The following is a 15,373-nucleotide window of genomic DNA, read 5'->3' as shown; positions in this document are numbered from 1 at the left end:
GCCTGTCCACAGAGGTAGAAAAAGACAGACAGTTGAAAAATAAGTCTCCCCCCAACCCTTGATCCCCAGCTACCTAGTTCTCCCAGCGGCAATCTGTTTCTGCATGTTCGTGTCTTCCTAAAATAACTGTGGGAGAGACGTCGAGCATGAGCGTGTGGAAATGGAAGCCTGTTTTAGAAATGCAGGGTCTTACGGACTTTTACGGTTGGACGGGCCCAGCGTAGTCCTTAATTCACAGCCTCCCTTAGTGCTGCCCCTGGATTCAATCTTCCTAAGGGTGGAGACCCCCTCTCCACTGGGAGGTGACTCATTGTCTTTTAGACAGCCCCACTGGTTTATAAAAGATCATTTTTTAAAATCCAGAAATCTACCATTTCGATGGCTTTCCTGGTCAATTCAGGCTTTGACCCCAAAGGCCAGAGAAGCAGGTGGCCAAATGCCTCTCGCCAGAGATGGACTTGAAAACACTTGCTGCCTCTGCCCTGGGGCACGGCCCTGCTCGCCTCTCCCTTGGGGGCTTCGCCCCGCATTCTTCTAGAAGGGATCAAACCCCTGTTTCTAAGAGGAAAACTGCTCATCAGAGGAGGAAAAGAAAAGTTTCCAGTTTGGGGCTGGCAAAGAGAGTAGACAGCCCACGCTGGGAAATCGATGGGCCACGTGAGGTCTCACACGGGACGTCCCAGGGCCTCAGCCCGCCCTGGTCAGCGCGGTGTGCGTGGGCACGTCCTCCAGGAGTCTGTGGGCCAAGCAGAAATTTTGGTTGTACCTTCTCTAAAACGTTTCCAGAGATTCCGAAATAGAATTTGGGGCCCCGAAGTCCCCATTTGCCTGGGGTTTGGAGGAGCGCAATGCCGGGCGATGAAGAACATGGCTGGGATCCGGGGGCAAGGCCGGCCGAGTGCTCGGCGAGCATGCTTCGAGACCGGGCAGGTTCTCGCGTCACCTTTCCCGGCCACGGACGCCCTCGTCTTGCTGGAAAAGGCAGACGCGAGCATACAGACCCGACGTGGTCGGATCTGCTCGGTACTTAGTAGCGAGGCGTCAGGGGTGGTGGTGGCTTTTGCCTGGGATGGGACCCAGGCACACTCTGCAGAGACCAGGTGCCCGAGCACTGTCTCTGCCCGGCCCAATCCGAGCAAAGCTCCGCTCTCCGAAAGCGTCACTGCCACCAGCAAAGAGTACAAAGTCATTCCCAATGTCGCCCCTTATGTCACAAACTCAGAGGGGCAACTCGAACCTTACACAGGCGTCCCAAGAGGAGGTCGGGCCATCCATTCCTCTCCATTCCTTGGGGACAGCCCGGTGTGGGGCTGGGGGGCTGAGGCTTCGCACTGCCCCCTCCAGGAACCGTTTCCACAGAGCTCTGCTTCCTGAAGTGCCATCGGATCCTGGGGAAGGACTGACAGCAAGCGGCCCCGTGCGGATGTTCGGGGAGAACGCTCCGCGTCTTCCCATGTCCTCTTCTCTTGGGGGACTCGCGGGAGAATCCTGTGGAGTCCTGAAAATTATTCGCAGCTTCGGTAGATTGGTGTTTTAACGTATAGACGACATGATCTGGGCCACCATCGTATTTCCTAAGCAGAAGGCTCTAGAGCCGCATTCGTGGCCTCGCTGCGCGCAGGCACGCGGCTTCGTCATGGGACCCCGCCCGGCTCCGCGCCGCGTCCCGCTCCTGTGTCTCGGGTCTGCGTTTCTTCTGCAGCCGGGATCCTTCGCAAACCGCGTTCGGGGTGCCGCGTGCTGCGTGCGATGCGTGACCGTGTTTGGAAACCCCGCGCGCCGCCTGCAGAGTCTTCACAGCCTCCTCGACCCAGGGGCCGAAGGGGTCGTCCCGACCTGTTCAAACCGAGGAACGAACACGAGTGGCTCTAGGTGCGGAGGAGGAGGGGCAGGATGTGCGGCCGGCCGGGAGCGCTGTGGCCGCACTGGCCAGACGGGCAGGAGGGAAACGCGTCCTTCTCCTGCGGTGACACGGAGAGCTGCGCTATAACTCCGCTTCCTTTAACCGTGTGATTCCTGCTTGAGCATCGGCGGGGGGCCTTATGGGGTGGGGGGCGCTGGGTGTGGGATGAGGCCCCAGGGACATTTGCGCTGCTTGGAGAAGCCACTCAGCGGAAGGGGTTGCGCTAACCTTCCCGCAGCCCCGGGGTGCCGGTGGGGGGGGGGGACTCCTTTCCTTTGGCAAATCTTTAGCGGACCGCCCTGCTTGAGACACGTGGGCTGCGTCGGGCGGCGGGACACCTGGCTTTCCCGTCAGGGCGCCTCCTCTGGGCTTGGCGCCTGCGTCCTGGGCGCTGGCCTTTTGCGGGTGTTTTGACGCGTGCGTTTGCTTTACACGGACCCCCGGCTGGGCCCTGGCCTGTGACCGCGCTGTGTCCCCTGCGTGCCCCGGGCGCTCACGCGTTCATTCAGCTGCCCTTTCCCAAGGCCCGGTCTCAGACGATTTCGAGGAGACTCGACGGGCAGCCAAGGACCCTGGGACCTGAGGGCTCCGCCTGGCAGCCCCGTCGCGCGGGCGCAGCGAGGAAGCCCTTGGCTGCCCAAGCCGCCAGCGGGCCCCGGGGTGCGGCGCGGCCGGAGGGCGAGAACGAAGGGTCGCTCGCGTCCCGAGCCCTCATCCGGCCTCGGGCCCGAGGCTCGGCCGGTTCGCGCGGAGCTGGACGACTCCGCTCCGCAGGTCGATGGGAGAAAGGGGGAAATGGCGACTCTGGCTCGAGTTCGGCTCGGCGCAGCCTGGGTCACCGAGGACCGGGTCCCCACGGGCAGCGCGCGGACCGCCGCTCCGGAGCCGAGCGCGTCGGGGCGCCGGGGCTCCCGCTCCGCGTCCGCGCGCGCCACCTCCGCGCCGCCCGCCCTCCGCCCGCCTCCTCGCGCGCCGCGCCTCCCGCGCCCTCCTCCTGCCCCTGGTCCCTCCTCCTGCCGGCCCAGCCTCCTCCCCGCGCCCCCGCCCGCCAGCCAGACGTCTGGGCAGCCCTCGGCGCGGCGCAGCGCGGCGGCCGCAGCCTCCGCCCCCGGCACGGTGTGCGCGCCCGCGGCCAGGGCGGCCCGAGTCCCCAGCGAGTCCCCCGCCAGCCCCCGCGGCCGCCGCCTCCCGGACCGGACGACCGGCCAGCTCCGGAGTCCCCGCCTCGTCGCCGCGGCCGCCCGATCCCGTCCCGGACCAGCTGCGCAGACCGGGAGCGAGCGCCGGGGGACAGCGATGCGACCCTCGGGGACCGTGGGAGCCGCGCTGCTGGCGCTGCTGGCCGCGCACTTGCGCGGGAGCCCGGCGCTGGAGGAGAAGAAAGGTAAGCGCGGCCCGGCCCGGCCCGGCCCGGCCCCGCGTGCCGCCGCCGCCGCCTTTCCTGCCTCCCCGGGAACCGGCTGCGCGCCCGGCCGGGGCCGCGGCGGGGACGGGACGTTTCGCTTCTGAGTTGGGCGAGTCTGCGGCGGCCGGAGGAGGGGAGACTCGGGACGCGGGACGCCCCCGCAGCGCTCGCAACTTTCTCCCTTCGCTGTCCTGCCCCCTCCCGCGAGGGGTCGGCGTCCGAGGGCGAAAGCGGGGTGCGGGGCGGGCGGGCGGCTCGGGGCCCCGCGGTGCCGGCTGGCGTTCCGGCACGTGCGCCCGCGCTGTCGATCCCAGGGGACAGGCCCGGCGGGGGCGCGGCCCGGGGCCCGGGGAAGCCGAGGACCGACCCACGGGCGCCCCTCCCAACCTTCGGGGACCCCCGGGGCCTCCCTGCGCCCTGTCGCAACGAACTGGCTCGCGGGTCATTTTCCGGGCGTGGAGCCGCAGCCTCGGGCGGGGAGGCCCCGAGAGCACCTCTCTGTCGCTAACTACCTGTGGCCACCTGCAAAGAACTTAGTGTCCTCTTCGGCAAAAGACAGGGTGCGGTCGGACCCGCCCCCGGGGCGCGGACCCCGCCGCTCACCGGCGCGGTCCCCCTGCCAGCCCCGAGCTCCCCCGTCCCCCCGTCCTCCGCACCCCTTGGGCCTGTGGGGTCTCGTGAAGTGGTCGCTTCCGGGGGCTCCCGACTTTTGCCCCACCTGCCGGCCGCTTGGCCCCGTCTCCAGGCTTCGCGGCGGGGCGGGACACAGCCGCCCGACAGCTGGGGCCCGGTGCCGAATTTCTCAGGGGCCAGGTGCCCACGGTTTTTCAAAATAGAGTTCACAGAAAACTTTCCTCCTCAAAATCCCGAGATTTTCTCTTCGAGATGTTTCTTTTAGCTTTTTGAAGTCTGTGACGTTGGGCCAACCAAAATATGAAACTTAATTAAAGAAAAGAAAAAAAAGCCGGATGGGCGTTCAGGGCTCACGTGCGCCACATGCCCGGCGCGAACGTGAGCGCGTCCGGCTTCGTGACTCCCGACCACAAACCCACTTGACTCGAGGAACATGCCCCAGAAGGTTTAATTGCACAATTTCAAAATCGCGCAGCCCGGTTCCGAGCGTCAGGTCTGAGCTTGCCGCTGATGTCATCGGCCCCGGGAACCGGGGTTTGGCGCTCGGCGCGTTTGCCTGGGGGGCGCTGAGGGCCGAAAAGTCGTGGTTCCCAAACTGTGTTGCAAATGAGAATCATTTGGGAGTTGATTTAAAACCATCGAACCGAACCAAACAGAAACCCGCGGTGGGGCTCCCGCCTGCGGACCTTCCCATTTCCTTGCGCTGGGGGCGCAACCTGGCCCCGGGGGAGTTTCCGAAGCTGCTCAGGTGTGAGGAGTCACTGGCGCAGAGGTGAGATTGGTGAGGACTGCGGAATGACTGCTTGGAAATGCAAAGAGCCCTTCCCGGAACATCTGGAGTTTCAAGCACCTTGCAAAATAGGGGACCAAGGAAAGGTGGGGAGCCGCTTCCTAACTGTGCCTTAGTCTTTTCCCTGAAAGCGTTTCCTCCTCGGGGTCTGACGCCCCCTCCCCCCTGCCCTGCCCCCCGCAGGCGGTGGCCCTCCCCTCCCGGTCGCAGGCTCACTGTTCTCATTCCAGAGACGCCCCCAGCTCGTTGCTGTTACCCACTTTGAGCGCGACTCTTAGTGCTTGGAGATTTGTTTCTGAGAAAAATATAAATACCACTTCGTTTGCCTGTTAGTCCTGGACTCGCTGAAAACAGAATGCTCCTGGAAAAAAAAAAAAAGTGAGAACAGGAGATTAAATGCCATTTAGTTACAGTAACATGAAAAGAAAAATTTTTAAGGGGCAAATTATTAAAAATAGGAGGTCTTTTTATAAAGTGTTAAAAGGGGAACTAGAAACAAACAAAAAAGTGTTAAAGACCCACGTCAATCAAATTTGGTCAGTTTTGTTCAAGAAAGTCGCTCATTTTAGGGAGATTTGCTTGGTTCTGAGGTCTGGTATCTCTCGTTCTTCGTACTGTTGGACATGGTTTTACGGGTCCTGTCAACCCGTTTGACCTTTACAACAAGCATGTGAGGCGGGCATTACAGATGGGGAAACTGAGGCACAGAGAAGTGAAGTGTCTTCCCCACGGCTTGTTAAGAGGCGGGACCAGGATTCAAACTCTGGCTGCTTGGCCTAGAACCTTCCCTCGACCACCTGATTCTGCCGCCTGCGTGAGCCAGGCCAGGGGCGCGTGAGCATCTAACGTCAGGCGCCGGGGTGGGGCGGGGAAGACCAGGGACGGGGGTTCTTGGGGTGGGCCCCCGTGTGCACTGGGCACGAACGGCTGCCTGGTCAGTGGCCAGCACCTCTGCTCACAGGTCGCGCAGGCTGCCGCCTTCCCTGGAGGCATCTCAGAGACCACATGGGCAGTGGACGTGGAGATTGTGCGAGGAATATTGAGCAAGCCCCTGGCCCTCGCAAAGTGGAAAGGCGCAGATGTTCCAGGGCAGGTCTGGGTGGTGCGAGGAAGGAGCAGGAAGCCCCAGCCCCGCGGGCCCGCCCCTGCCCCGCCTCCCGGCACATTCCTTCCCGGCCATCTCTGGCTCCTTGGGGTTAGTTAGTCCCAGGCTCCACGATGTTTCAGAACTCATCCTGAAGTTTGGAAAAGCCAGAATCCGTGGTGCTCCGTTAATTAGGTCTCGCACATGGCACAGCACTCACGCGTGCCGAAGTGTTTTTAGAGGTGGCGTCAGTAAAGATGATGGATTCCGCCCTGTTTAAAAAGAAAATATGCTTTGTTTTCCCTTTGATCTGCGCTCCAGGACCAGCAGCTAGTGTCTGAAGCTTTTTTCACAGGAGTGGCAAGCCAGCCCTGATATGAAACTGAGGACTCCGCGTGTTTAAGGGAAGGCAGCCTCACGCTGGATCCCCGGGGCCCGCAATGGGATGGGGTCAGGATGTTGGGGACCCTTGGCTGTTGAAGGACCCACCTAAGAAATCTTTTGGCTCTCGCCAGTTGGCTCGCTGTGAAAGTTGTGTTTGTGTGTTCATGGTTGTGTTTTAATTTGGACTTCGTGCAGGATAGATGGGCTTCTTCAGGTCTTACTTACAGGGGTATGAGTCGTGAAAAGGTCAAAGTTCTTGACCGTGGCTCACTCATGCATTGTTTCTATGTAAATCTAGATTGGACACTAGATTCTGCTCCTCAGATCCGTACTGAATGAATCTTATTTTATCTCCTTCTGTCACTTATGGATGTTTGAAATCGTGATAAAATGTCGATTGCGACTGGTCGATTCTTGAGCCATCGACAGAAGCGGAATAGAATGTAAATCTCAGCGTGTTCCCTTGGGGCATTCCCTTGTCCCTTTTCACTCTTTCTGAGTCATTAGGCACAGCTTCCTTCCTACACATGGAGAGAGATACACTCGATTCAGTTGTCTAGAAAGTTCCCCGAGCCAGCTGGGAGCGGGAGACCTCGCTGGGGCCAGGGAGCAGGGGCCTTGTTTACTCAGCTCAGGGCTGGACCTGACACTTTGGTCGCCGACGGCCCCGGAGCACAGTGTCCGATGCCTGACTCCGTGGACCCAGCATCTGTGAACTGCATATGCGTTAAATAAATCTGATATTTCCGCGGCTTGCTTCAGAAGGTCGTGGGCAAACGCCGGAGCGGAGAAAGAATTTTCTTCTCGGCTCTATGTTATCTTCTCTGGTGGGTTCCCACAGAAAGACCCGGAGTCAGGGTGTCTTTTCTGAATATATCTGGGGCTTGTCACTAGCAAGAGCTTCGAACTGCGGCGCAGGGGACCGTGGGTGAGAATGCCCGTCCGCGGGTCGAGGCACACCCGCAATGCGCCCTGCGAGGAGGTGCGCGCACACGGCCTCGGTTTAGTGTCAGTAACGGCACGAGTCGACCGCTACAGTTCGTCCTTCTGGCTTGGCCACCCAGCGTCACTTGGGCTTCTGTTTGCATTTTCTTTCTTCACGTTCGAGCCACGGCAGGCGCCTCGCACTGTGCCATCCGCATTTTGAGCTGAAGGAGTGAGTGGGTCAGGGTCTTGCCTTCCTGTGATGGGAAGTCGGTTCGGGAAAGAGAGAGCTACAGGTAACGAGGGTAACAGTGTCGCAGAAGCCATGGCAGAATTCTGTGCAGGATGAAGACGTCTTCTAGTATTCGTCTTGCTTGTAATTCTGGCTGGGGGTGGGGGGCAGATACAGCCCCAGTGGAAGGGGCTCCTGCAAAGACCTCTGGGTGCTTCTCAGGAGAAGCCGGTGAGGCCGTTCCAAGGGGAGCGTCAGCAGCAGCGAAGCCCTGAACAGCCTGGTAACGCAAGGGACGGTGCAGAGGGCCAGGCCGCAGCTTCGCTGGCCCCGCCCCCGCCCCCCCCCCCGTGTGAAAGGGGGGCCTCCGTGGAGTTTTGAGTGAGGAGCTGGGGGGATGCACTTGCTGTTTCAGAAAGATGACTCCGGCCGCGTTGTGGGGCGTGGAGGTGCACGCGGCAGAGGAGGCCGGACGGCAGTGCAGGCTGGGCAGACGGCCGAGCAGGAGCGCGCAGGGCGCTCAGGCTGGCGGGAGGCAGGACGGATCAGTCGCTGCTCCGGAGTAACGAGTCTAGGAAACAGAGAATCCCGGGGGACACGCAGGCTTCCGGCGTGGGAGCCCCGGTGCACGCTGAGCCCGCGCACGGAGGCTGTGAGCGTCCTGGGGCGTTCGAGGTGCTGGGCTCCGGGAAGGTCTGGCCGGTGGCGGAGTGCACGGGTCCGCGGCCTGAGAAAGCGGCGCGGCCTTGGGGCGCTGTTTTCCGAGACAGTTCAGTTGCACGTATCGTCTTTGGCAGTGGCGCAGCCCGCCCCCAGCCTGTCACATGCTCGCTGTCACCATCCGTATTGAGCCCGGCGGGGTCCTGGATCACCAGCTGCCTTCTGGACTAGACGGCTGTGGTCGCAGTCACCACCACTGATAGATCACATACCGGGCAAGCAAGTACATTGGGCACCGTATTTGCACATTGCTGCAAGTCCTTAGCTAGGAACCCCCCATTTCTTATTTTTGACGGCACCCCATTACTTGGTTTTGTACATGAGTGACTGAACCGAGAAGGCTAGGAGGTGACTTTGCTCTTATTTTTTTTTTTTAAGCAGTAGCTTGTGAATCTGGGACATACCTTAGAGTCACCCGAGGTGCTTTTGAAAGGGGGGGGGGCACTGCTGCTCCCCAGACCTGGCGAATCGTCATTCCTGGGGGTCGGCAGCACACGCACTTTTGAAAACGCCCTGGGTGTTTCTGAGAAGTGCATTAAGAGAAGAAATTCTGTCTTTGTTCTCCGACTCCCATTTTCGACTCATTGCGTGAGCTTCCGGGAACAGTTTTATAGGTCGTTAGTAACTCGGCCTGAAAGTTGCATTTCTTTTTTATGAACCAATCCCATGATAAGTCCACAGCAATAGCCCTCACAGTGTGTTTCCCAGACAGCTGCAGGAGCACCTCGAACTTGATAGAAAGGCTCTGGGGATGGGGCCCCCAGTCTGTGAACACGAGCCCTCCAGGAGACACCGATGAATGCCAGAGACCCCGCATGCCGGCCTGGTGCTGGGCTGCAGAGTACCCCAGGAACAAGGTGCCGCCTTCTACAGAGCTGAGTAGGGAGTAAGACCCGTGACCCATCACTTTGTCATTCAGCTTCCTATCACAGATGGGATTTGGAGTTTCGGCGGGAGCCCAGAAAAGGGGCTAATGCTATGTCTGATGGGGCCATTTTCTCAAAAAGAGAACATTTAGCTGGACTTTAAAGATTGAGATTTTTGCCCAATCTCCTGGAGAAAGGAAAAAATAAAATGAGAAGACCCCTGGGGGCGTGGTGTGCCCACTACAGGGCTGCCATGGCCCGTCCTTTTATGGATGTGAATGTCTTATCATAGCAGATGCTAAGGTTTTAGGATTTCTTGCTTCATTCTTGTAAATGACCACGAGGAAATTTGCAGTGTCAGAAGTAAAATGCCCGAGGGGTTACGCCTTTTACATTTAAAAATCAAAATGGTCATTTGGTCATTTTTTTTTTTTTTAAAGTAACAACCAGATGCAAAGAAACAAACTAGAGACTGGCTTATCGCTGATCGTTTCAACATTCTCCCTGCATAACACGATCTGTCTCTAAAACCCATTATGAATAAGAAAAACAAGTACTTCACATCCTGTCTTTAACTCCTACCGCAGAGAGCAAAGGGAGAAAGTAAACAAAAGTCTAAAAAATTCTAGACCCAAGAAATAATGTGTTGGATCGCACTGAACTCAGAAAATGTCTCCCAAATTAACGAGGCCACTGCCGCTTGTGGGTGGGCAGAACTCCGTTCCCTGGTTCACTGGTGAAGCGTGCGCAGATTCACCTGGTCATTGGCCGAGGTAACTGGGAAACAAAGAAGAAGAAGAAGACGTTGCTGTGGACACTCAGCTCCCGCACACAGTCCGCCTCGATGTAAAAGAAAGCGGAGAGGCGCTTCCAGACCACGGTTTGCCTGGGAGTTGTCTGAGGAGCATTCGTGGAGGGCTTTATTTGAAAAGCAGACGCGCGGTGCTCGGAGGTTCACTTACCGCTGTGGACAAGCAGGCCTGGACGTGTGGCGTGGGCGACGTCGTGATTGCTTTACCGGTCGCTTTTCCTTGCGGAAGTCCCTGTCCTTCAGTCCAGGTTTTGGAGAAAGTCGACACTTTCCAGGTAGTCTCTCTGACGTGACAAGCTGACATTCGTACGGGAAAACTATGTGTTTTAGCTTTCTTTGCCCCTACTCGTATATTGGTCAGTATTTTAGTGTCCGGAATAAAAACCTGTCACTTAATGAATCTGTGTGGGTCCTTCCCTGATTGTTGTAAATGAGATTTCAGAAAGTTCTTCATAAAGATTTTTTTTTTTATTGTCAAAAACCTGGTTTTGCTTATTCATCAACAAACACTGCATGCCCGGAAATCATAAGGACGTTTCTCGCCATGGCTTCCTGCACGTACGTGAGATTCCTACTCCATCCTCATTCATCGCAAGTCAGGTAGCTGGTTAACAATGCTCTGGGCAGGATCGACGAGGCAAGCCATTTTAAGTTCGCTCTAGTGCTAGCTTGCAAGATCCTTTTTTTTTCTTTTTACTAAAGAGTGCTTTAATATAGTATTAGAAAGTCAAACAATCGTCATCTCTCTTACGAGAAAAGAAAAACTCAATTCCATTTACTTTTGATTAAGCTCAGATGAATGGCAGAAAGACGAAAGTGGTCGTCAAAGAATTCTTCTGGCACCTGTTGGTTTTAAGGTGTCCCTTTTAAGGGGCTTTCAAATATGGTGAGTTCAGAACTCTTCCTTGGCTTCGATTTGCTGCGAAGTTATTAGAGAATCAGAAGCCTCACCTTAGAGCTACTTCATTTCTTTATCTCTGCTGCCATTTTCTGGTACTTTAATAGACTTTATGCATGGAGCACATGTAAGAATGAGAATAAGGTGTTGACCTCAGCCCGTCCTTTTTCCCTTCCTCCTTTCCTCCCTCCCTCTCTTCCCTCTTCCTTTCTTCCCTTTCTTATTTGCAAGCTGCTATGAATCAACCTTCACAGAGAGAGAAAATTGTGACAAATGACTGCAGAAGTATACTGTGTAACTTTCTAAAGTTAGGAAGTACCGAAGACAGCCAGCGTTTATGATTATTTTAAAGACGAGTATGCGTGTGCATATCTCGTTCCTTGAAAAGTGGTTTTACCGAAGGAGTTTTTCTTAGGACATAGCTAAATGAAAGGTTTTTCTCTATAATCTGTTGTTAGAAGAGAAAATAGGTCAGAATCCACTTTCCCGCTTTCAACTTCCATAAAACAACTAGGTGATTCCAAGGCCCCTTCCCCCGGGAACATCTCTGAAATGAAAAACAAACAGGAATGCATGCACGGTGTGCCTTTAAACACGTCAGCGGGAAGCGAGCCGGCCCCGTCATTTAGATGCTGAAACACTGATATAACAAGGACACGTTGCCCTTGCACAGCACTTCACAGTTTACACAATGCCTTCTCGGCTCTCTCTGACCCTCCCGACAGCCCCACGGGATGCAGTAATTATACACACTCGACGGGGAGGGAGGCAGGCTCCCAGTGACGCTGCGGTGTGCCCATGGCCCCTGCGCCGGTCAGCAGTTGGGTCTGGCCGCTTTCCTGCTGCACAGTAGTCACTGTCTCAGAGGTTCCCAGACCTTCCTTACTCCTCCTCTGAGACGCCCCTGGGTTCTGCCTGCCCACGCCGCCCAGGTACTTGTAGTCCTACTCGTGAACCCAATGCCTGGCAGCACACCTCAGGTCTCTGAGCGTGGCTCCATCCCGACGCTCAGCGCCTCCTCACGGTTTCTGTATGTTTCGCTCTCCCTTTCTCGCTTGCTGTCTCGTTACAAAGTGTTTTTTTGTTAAGAGTTTAAGTCTTTTGTGGATGTGTTACAGTTGCCCATTTTGTAAGAGGCGGGGCGATGAGTTGGTGGGCCTTGGGATCATTTACTTTAGAAGTATCACTTTTAAAAGTGGTGTCATAAACTTCTGTGAATTTGCCAGACCTATAAATGCTTGAAGGAAACAAGAAAAAAAAAAAAAAGAAAAAAAATGGCGGCGGGGGGGGGCAGGGAAGAAAGCACCTGGTTGACTGGTGTAGCAGTTGGGTCAGTGAGCGATGCCTGGGGCCAAATGTGGTCATTCCCTGACACAGATCTCTGAGGAGTCACTTCTGCTCTTCAAATGAGGCTCACACTTAAGCTCATTAGGGCCTGTAAACAGCTATCATGGAGGGCGATGAAGTGAGCAAACAGCCGGGCAGCCCCCGGGGTGGCTCACTTTCTGTATCGAGTCCTTTATAAAAAGCCGTTCTGGCTGGGATTAACGCATGGGCTTGAGGGAGAAATTACGGCAAAAATCAAAATGATTCACCCTGATGAGCTTTGTCGGTGGAATGCGTGGAATGTGGAACCTGACGGTAAGCAGCTCTCCCATGGCCGGCGTTACACCTTTTCCAAAAGAAACTTGAGGAGACGGTGTTTATTTTCCTCCGCGAGGAAGGGAAAGGTGTTTGTTGTTATTATTATTGTTCGTTCCTAGCAGAGTGGAAACTTTTCGGTAATCCGGCAGAAATCCCCCCAAAGGCACGTTTATATTTCATAACTATCAAGTGAAATGGGAAAAGGTCCCACACAGAAGCCGGATAATCGATCTTCAGTTGGGCCTCTGCATCTTGCAACATTTAACTTGGGCAGAAGCTACACCATTTCACCTTTAGCCGACAAAAGTCTGCTCGGCCGGCCGAGGCAGAAGAGAAAGTTGAGCAACTCGGTGTACCGGGATAACATAGTTTCATTTCACTTTTGGCTTCTAGAGACTCTCGTTTAAGTGCAAACTTAGCGATGGGCCTGGTTCGGGGGAGAAGCATTAAGTCAGGCCCAAGTGGACGGAGGATCTGGCCGGCTGTCCCAGCCCATCTCCCCTTGGGAAAGAGTGCGTGCATTGTTCTTTAAGTCTTGGCCAGAAACGTTTGGCTTTTAGATTGTTGGGCAATGGATACTAAATATTCATAATGTTTCCCAGTTGCAAAACCATAACATTCAAACTATAGCCTGGAAATCAGTAGTCAAGAATGCAAGGCCTGACTGTGTTCACGGAGCCAATGAAAGTAGCCAAGAGTGGATTCTTCTCTTGCAGTTCGAGGGGATTTTTCTGTTGTCGTTCTTTCCTCCTGGGACTTCGTGTTGGGAAGGGGTTGGACTTTATTTCCCTTCAAGGTTTGTCTTCCCTCATCTCGGCGATAAGAGGTAGGACCTCGAGGGCAGCCATCCCGGCCGAGAGCACAGCAGGGCGAATGCGCGTCTGCCGTCTAGAAGTTCCGCAGGCCGGTGTCTCCCGAACACCACTTGCGCGGTGGAATTTTAATTAAGCGAGAACCGCGAGGCACCCGTAAAGTCGTCACGGTCGTCCCGGACCTGTAATTGCTCATCCTGCTCCCCAGATGTCCTGACGAGGCGCAGGCTGAGCTAAAGAGTAGTTTTAAAAGTAATAGAGCGTAATCAATACAGCGGTTTTGGAACGAGCCAGCAAACACGCCATCCCCGGCGTCCTCTCAGGAATGGAGAGGACGATGGATGTCCGAAGCCCGTCTCCGTCTGAGGCAGAGGCTCAGTGGCCTCTCGGGGAAGAGGCAGTCTGCAGAGGAGTTTCCTTTTAAAGAGAGTCTGCTCCAGCCAGGCTTCGTCTCTGGGTAGAGCTTCCGGCTGTGCAGCGAGCAGAATTCTGCAGCCAGTGACCCTGGCCGCGTCTCACATTTCGAGGTGTTTGCAGGACGGCGCGTGCTGACTCCAGAGGCCCTGGACGCTGGCCGGCCGTGCTGGCCAGGGCATCTCCACCTGGTCCTCAGCTGAACCGCGCCCCCGGTCGTTGGTATGGTTTTGCAGCTTATCAGGTAGTCGTGCCTGCCGGTTGGCACGGCAGTGATGCCCCTGAGGAGTTTCTCTTTGTAGGTTCTGAGGCTGCGAAGTGGGACGTGTGTGTCATTTTTTAGAGCTGGGGGAATGTTCAGGGCGTCTTGACTCAGACGGAAAGGAGGTGTCCCCTTGGCCAGGCAGTGACCATGCGCATGGGGCGGAGGGGACGGTCGTCCATGGCCTGGGGAACATCTTCGCTCCGAACACAGAGGTCACCACCGGGACATGGACATTGTCGAGCCGCTGGGGCTGCGTGTGTCCACAGTTCTCGCGTCTGTGAACAATTGTTCCAAACGGACGTTACCGTAGCCGGCCAAAGCACGCTGCAGGCCCGTGATTCTAGCACCGATCAGCACTCAGCGTAAGGGCCGACTTTTTTTTGTTCTAGAAAAGGTGATAATAGCCTTCTTCTCTCTAGCATCTACTTGATGTTAATTTTTTTTTTTTTTTTTAAGTAGAAAAAGCAAATTGTGTGCAGGGGCTAAAAGACCAATATACAAAATGACCTCCAGGCTTGCTCCGCGGTGTTTTTGGATCCGGGACACCCCCCGAGGCTGTTCGCTCCCGCAGGTGTTCGGGGCGGCCCCACAGGGCTGCGGGCCGGGGTGAGTCAGCACCCTGAGCCCGGGCTCCCTCACCTGTAGGACAGGTCATGAGAGCTGGAGAGGACGGAACCGGGTGGTCCCGGGCGCATTCCGCAAGTGCTTCGACGTTATCGCCGTTGGAAGCACCGACTCGCGCTGTGGCCGCTAACCCTCAGCGCTGACCCTCAGGGTCCCTGCTGTGCGCGAAGGGCCAGGGCTTTGGCAAGTTCAGCTCACTCACCCAAGGCCGCCCTCCTGAGCCGGGCGGGCGCTGGCCGCTGACTGGGGAGCCTGCGCCCTGCGGGGCCGCTCGCTTCTGCCCCAGATTCCCCCGCCCCACACACCGGGTCTGCTGGTGGCCTCAGGACCCAGACAGGGGACAACCCAGCTGGCCTCGCACCCATCGCAGCGCCCACCCCGCTGACCCCCTCCTTCCACAGGGGCCTGGCTGGAGCTTGTCCGTCCCCCAGCTCAGCCCGGGGCGGTCCTCACAGGCCCTTCCTCGCATCGCGCTGCGATTCGCCGCTGGGCCGCCTTCACGCTGCGGCTTCGTCAGGGCGGCCGGGGAGGGCCCGGGCCTCGCCCGTCTCCTCCCGCTCACGCTCCCCCCCCCCCCCCCGTCGCCGAAGCACACACAGCAGTGACGGCCGCGCACGTTCCCGCAGGCGGTCGTGTCCTCGTGGCCCCCTGTGTGCCCGACGGCCTCGCAGGAGGAAGACGAACACCTGCCCTGAGTCCTGGGTCCTTCCAGCAGCAGCCAAGCTCCAAGAGAGACAGGAGCATGGCTCCGTCCCCCTCTTCAGCTGCTCCTCGATCCGAAGGGAATCGAGCCATTTCAGGTCATGCTTAGCGTACTCGTGATGGGTCTTGAGCCACTGGTCACCCCTGTGTGGGGACGGCCACCTTCACCTGGGACTCCCGCCTCGGAGCCTCTGTGGGTTTCCTCTTCTTCACCTAGTTTGTAATAAAAGACCTGCAGGTGCTTATATGGAACCTGAAAATG

At 56.9% G+C, this 15,373-nt stretch overlaps 1 protein-coding gene across 2 annotated transcripts in view; it reads left to right on the top strand.

Annotated features, from left to right (window-relative positions):
- The first annotated feature begins 2,983 nt into the window (after positions 1 to 2,983).
- Positions 2,984 to 15,373, top strand: part of EGFR (epidermal growth factor receptor) — a 138,206-nt gene continuing 125,816 nt past the window's right edge. For both annotated transcript variants that reach the window (XM_036230509.1, XM_036230508.1), the window contains exon 1: positions 2,984 to 3,287. In XM_036230509.1, coding sequence (XP_036086402.1) covers positions 3,200 to 3,287 — 88 coding nt within the window. In that variant the 5' untranslated portion in view covers positions 2,984 to 3,199. The remainder of the gene's footprint in view (positions 3,288 to 15,373) is intronic.

This window comes from Rousettus aegyptiacus, unplaced genomic scaffold (assembly GCF_014176215.1).
Source record: "Rousettus aegyptiacus isolate mRouAeg1 unplaced genomic scaffold, mRouAeg1.p scaffold_m13_p_13, whole genome shotgun sequence".
Lineage (NCBI taxonomy): Eukaryota > Metazoa > Chordata > Mammalia > Chiroptera > Pteropodidae > Rousettus > Rousettus aegyptiacus.
Note: the sequence above shows the minus strand (reverse complement) of the source record. Positions and strands in the feature narration are given on the sequence as shown.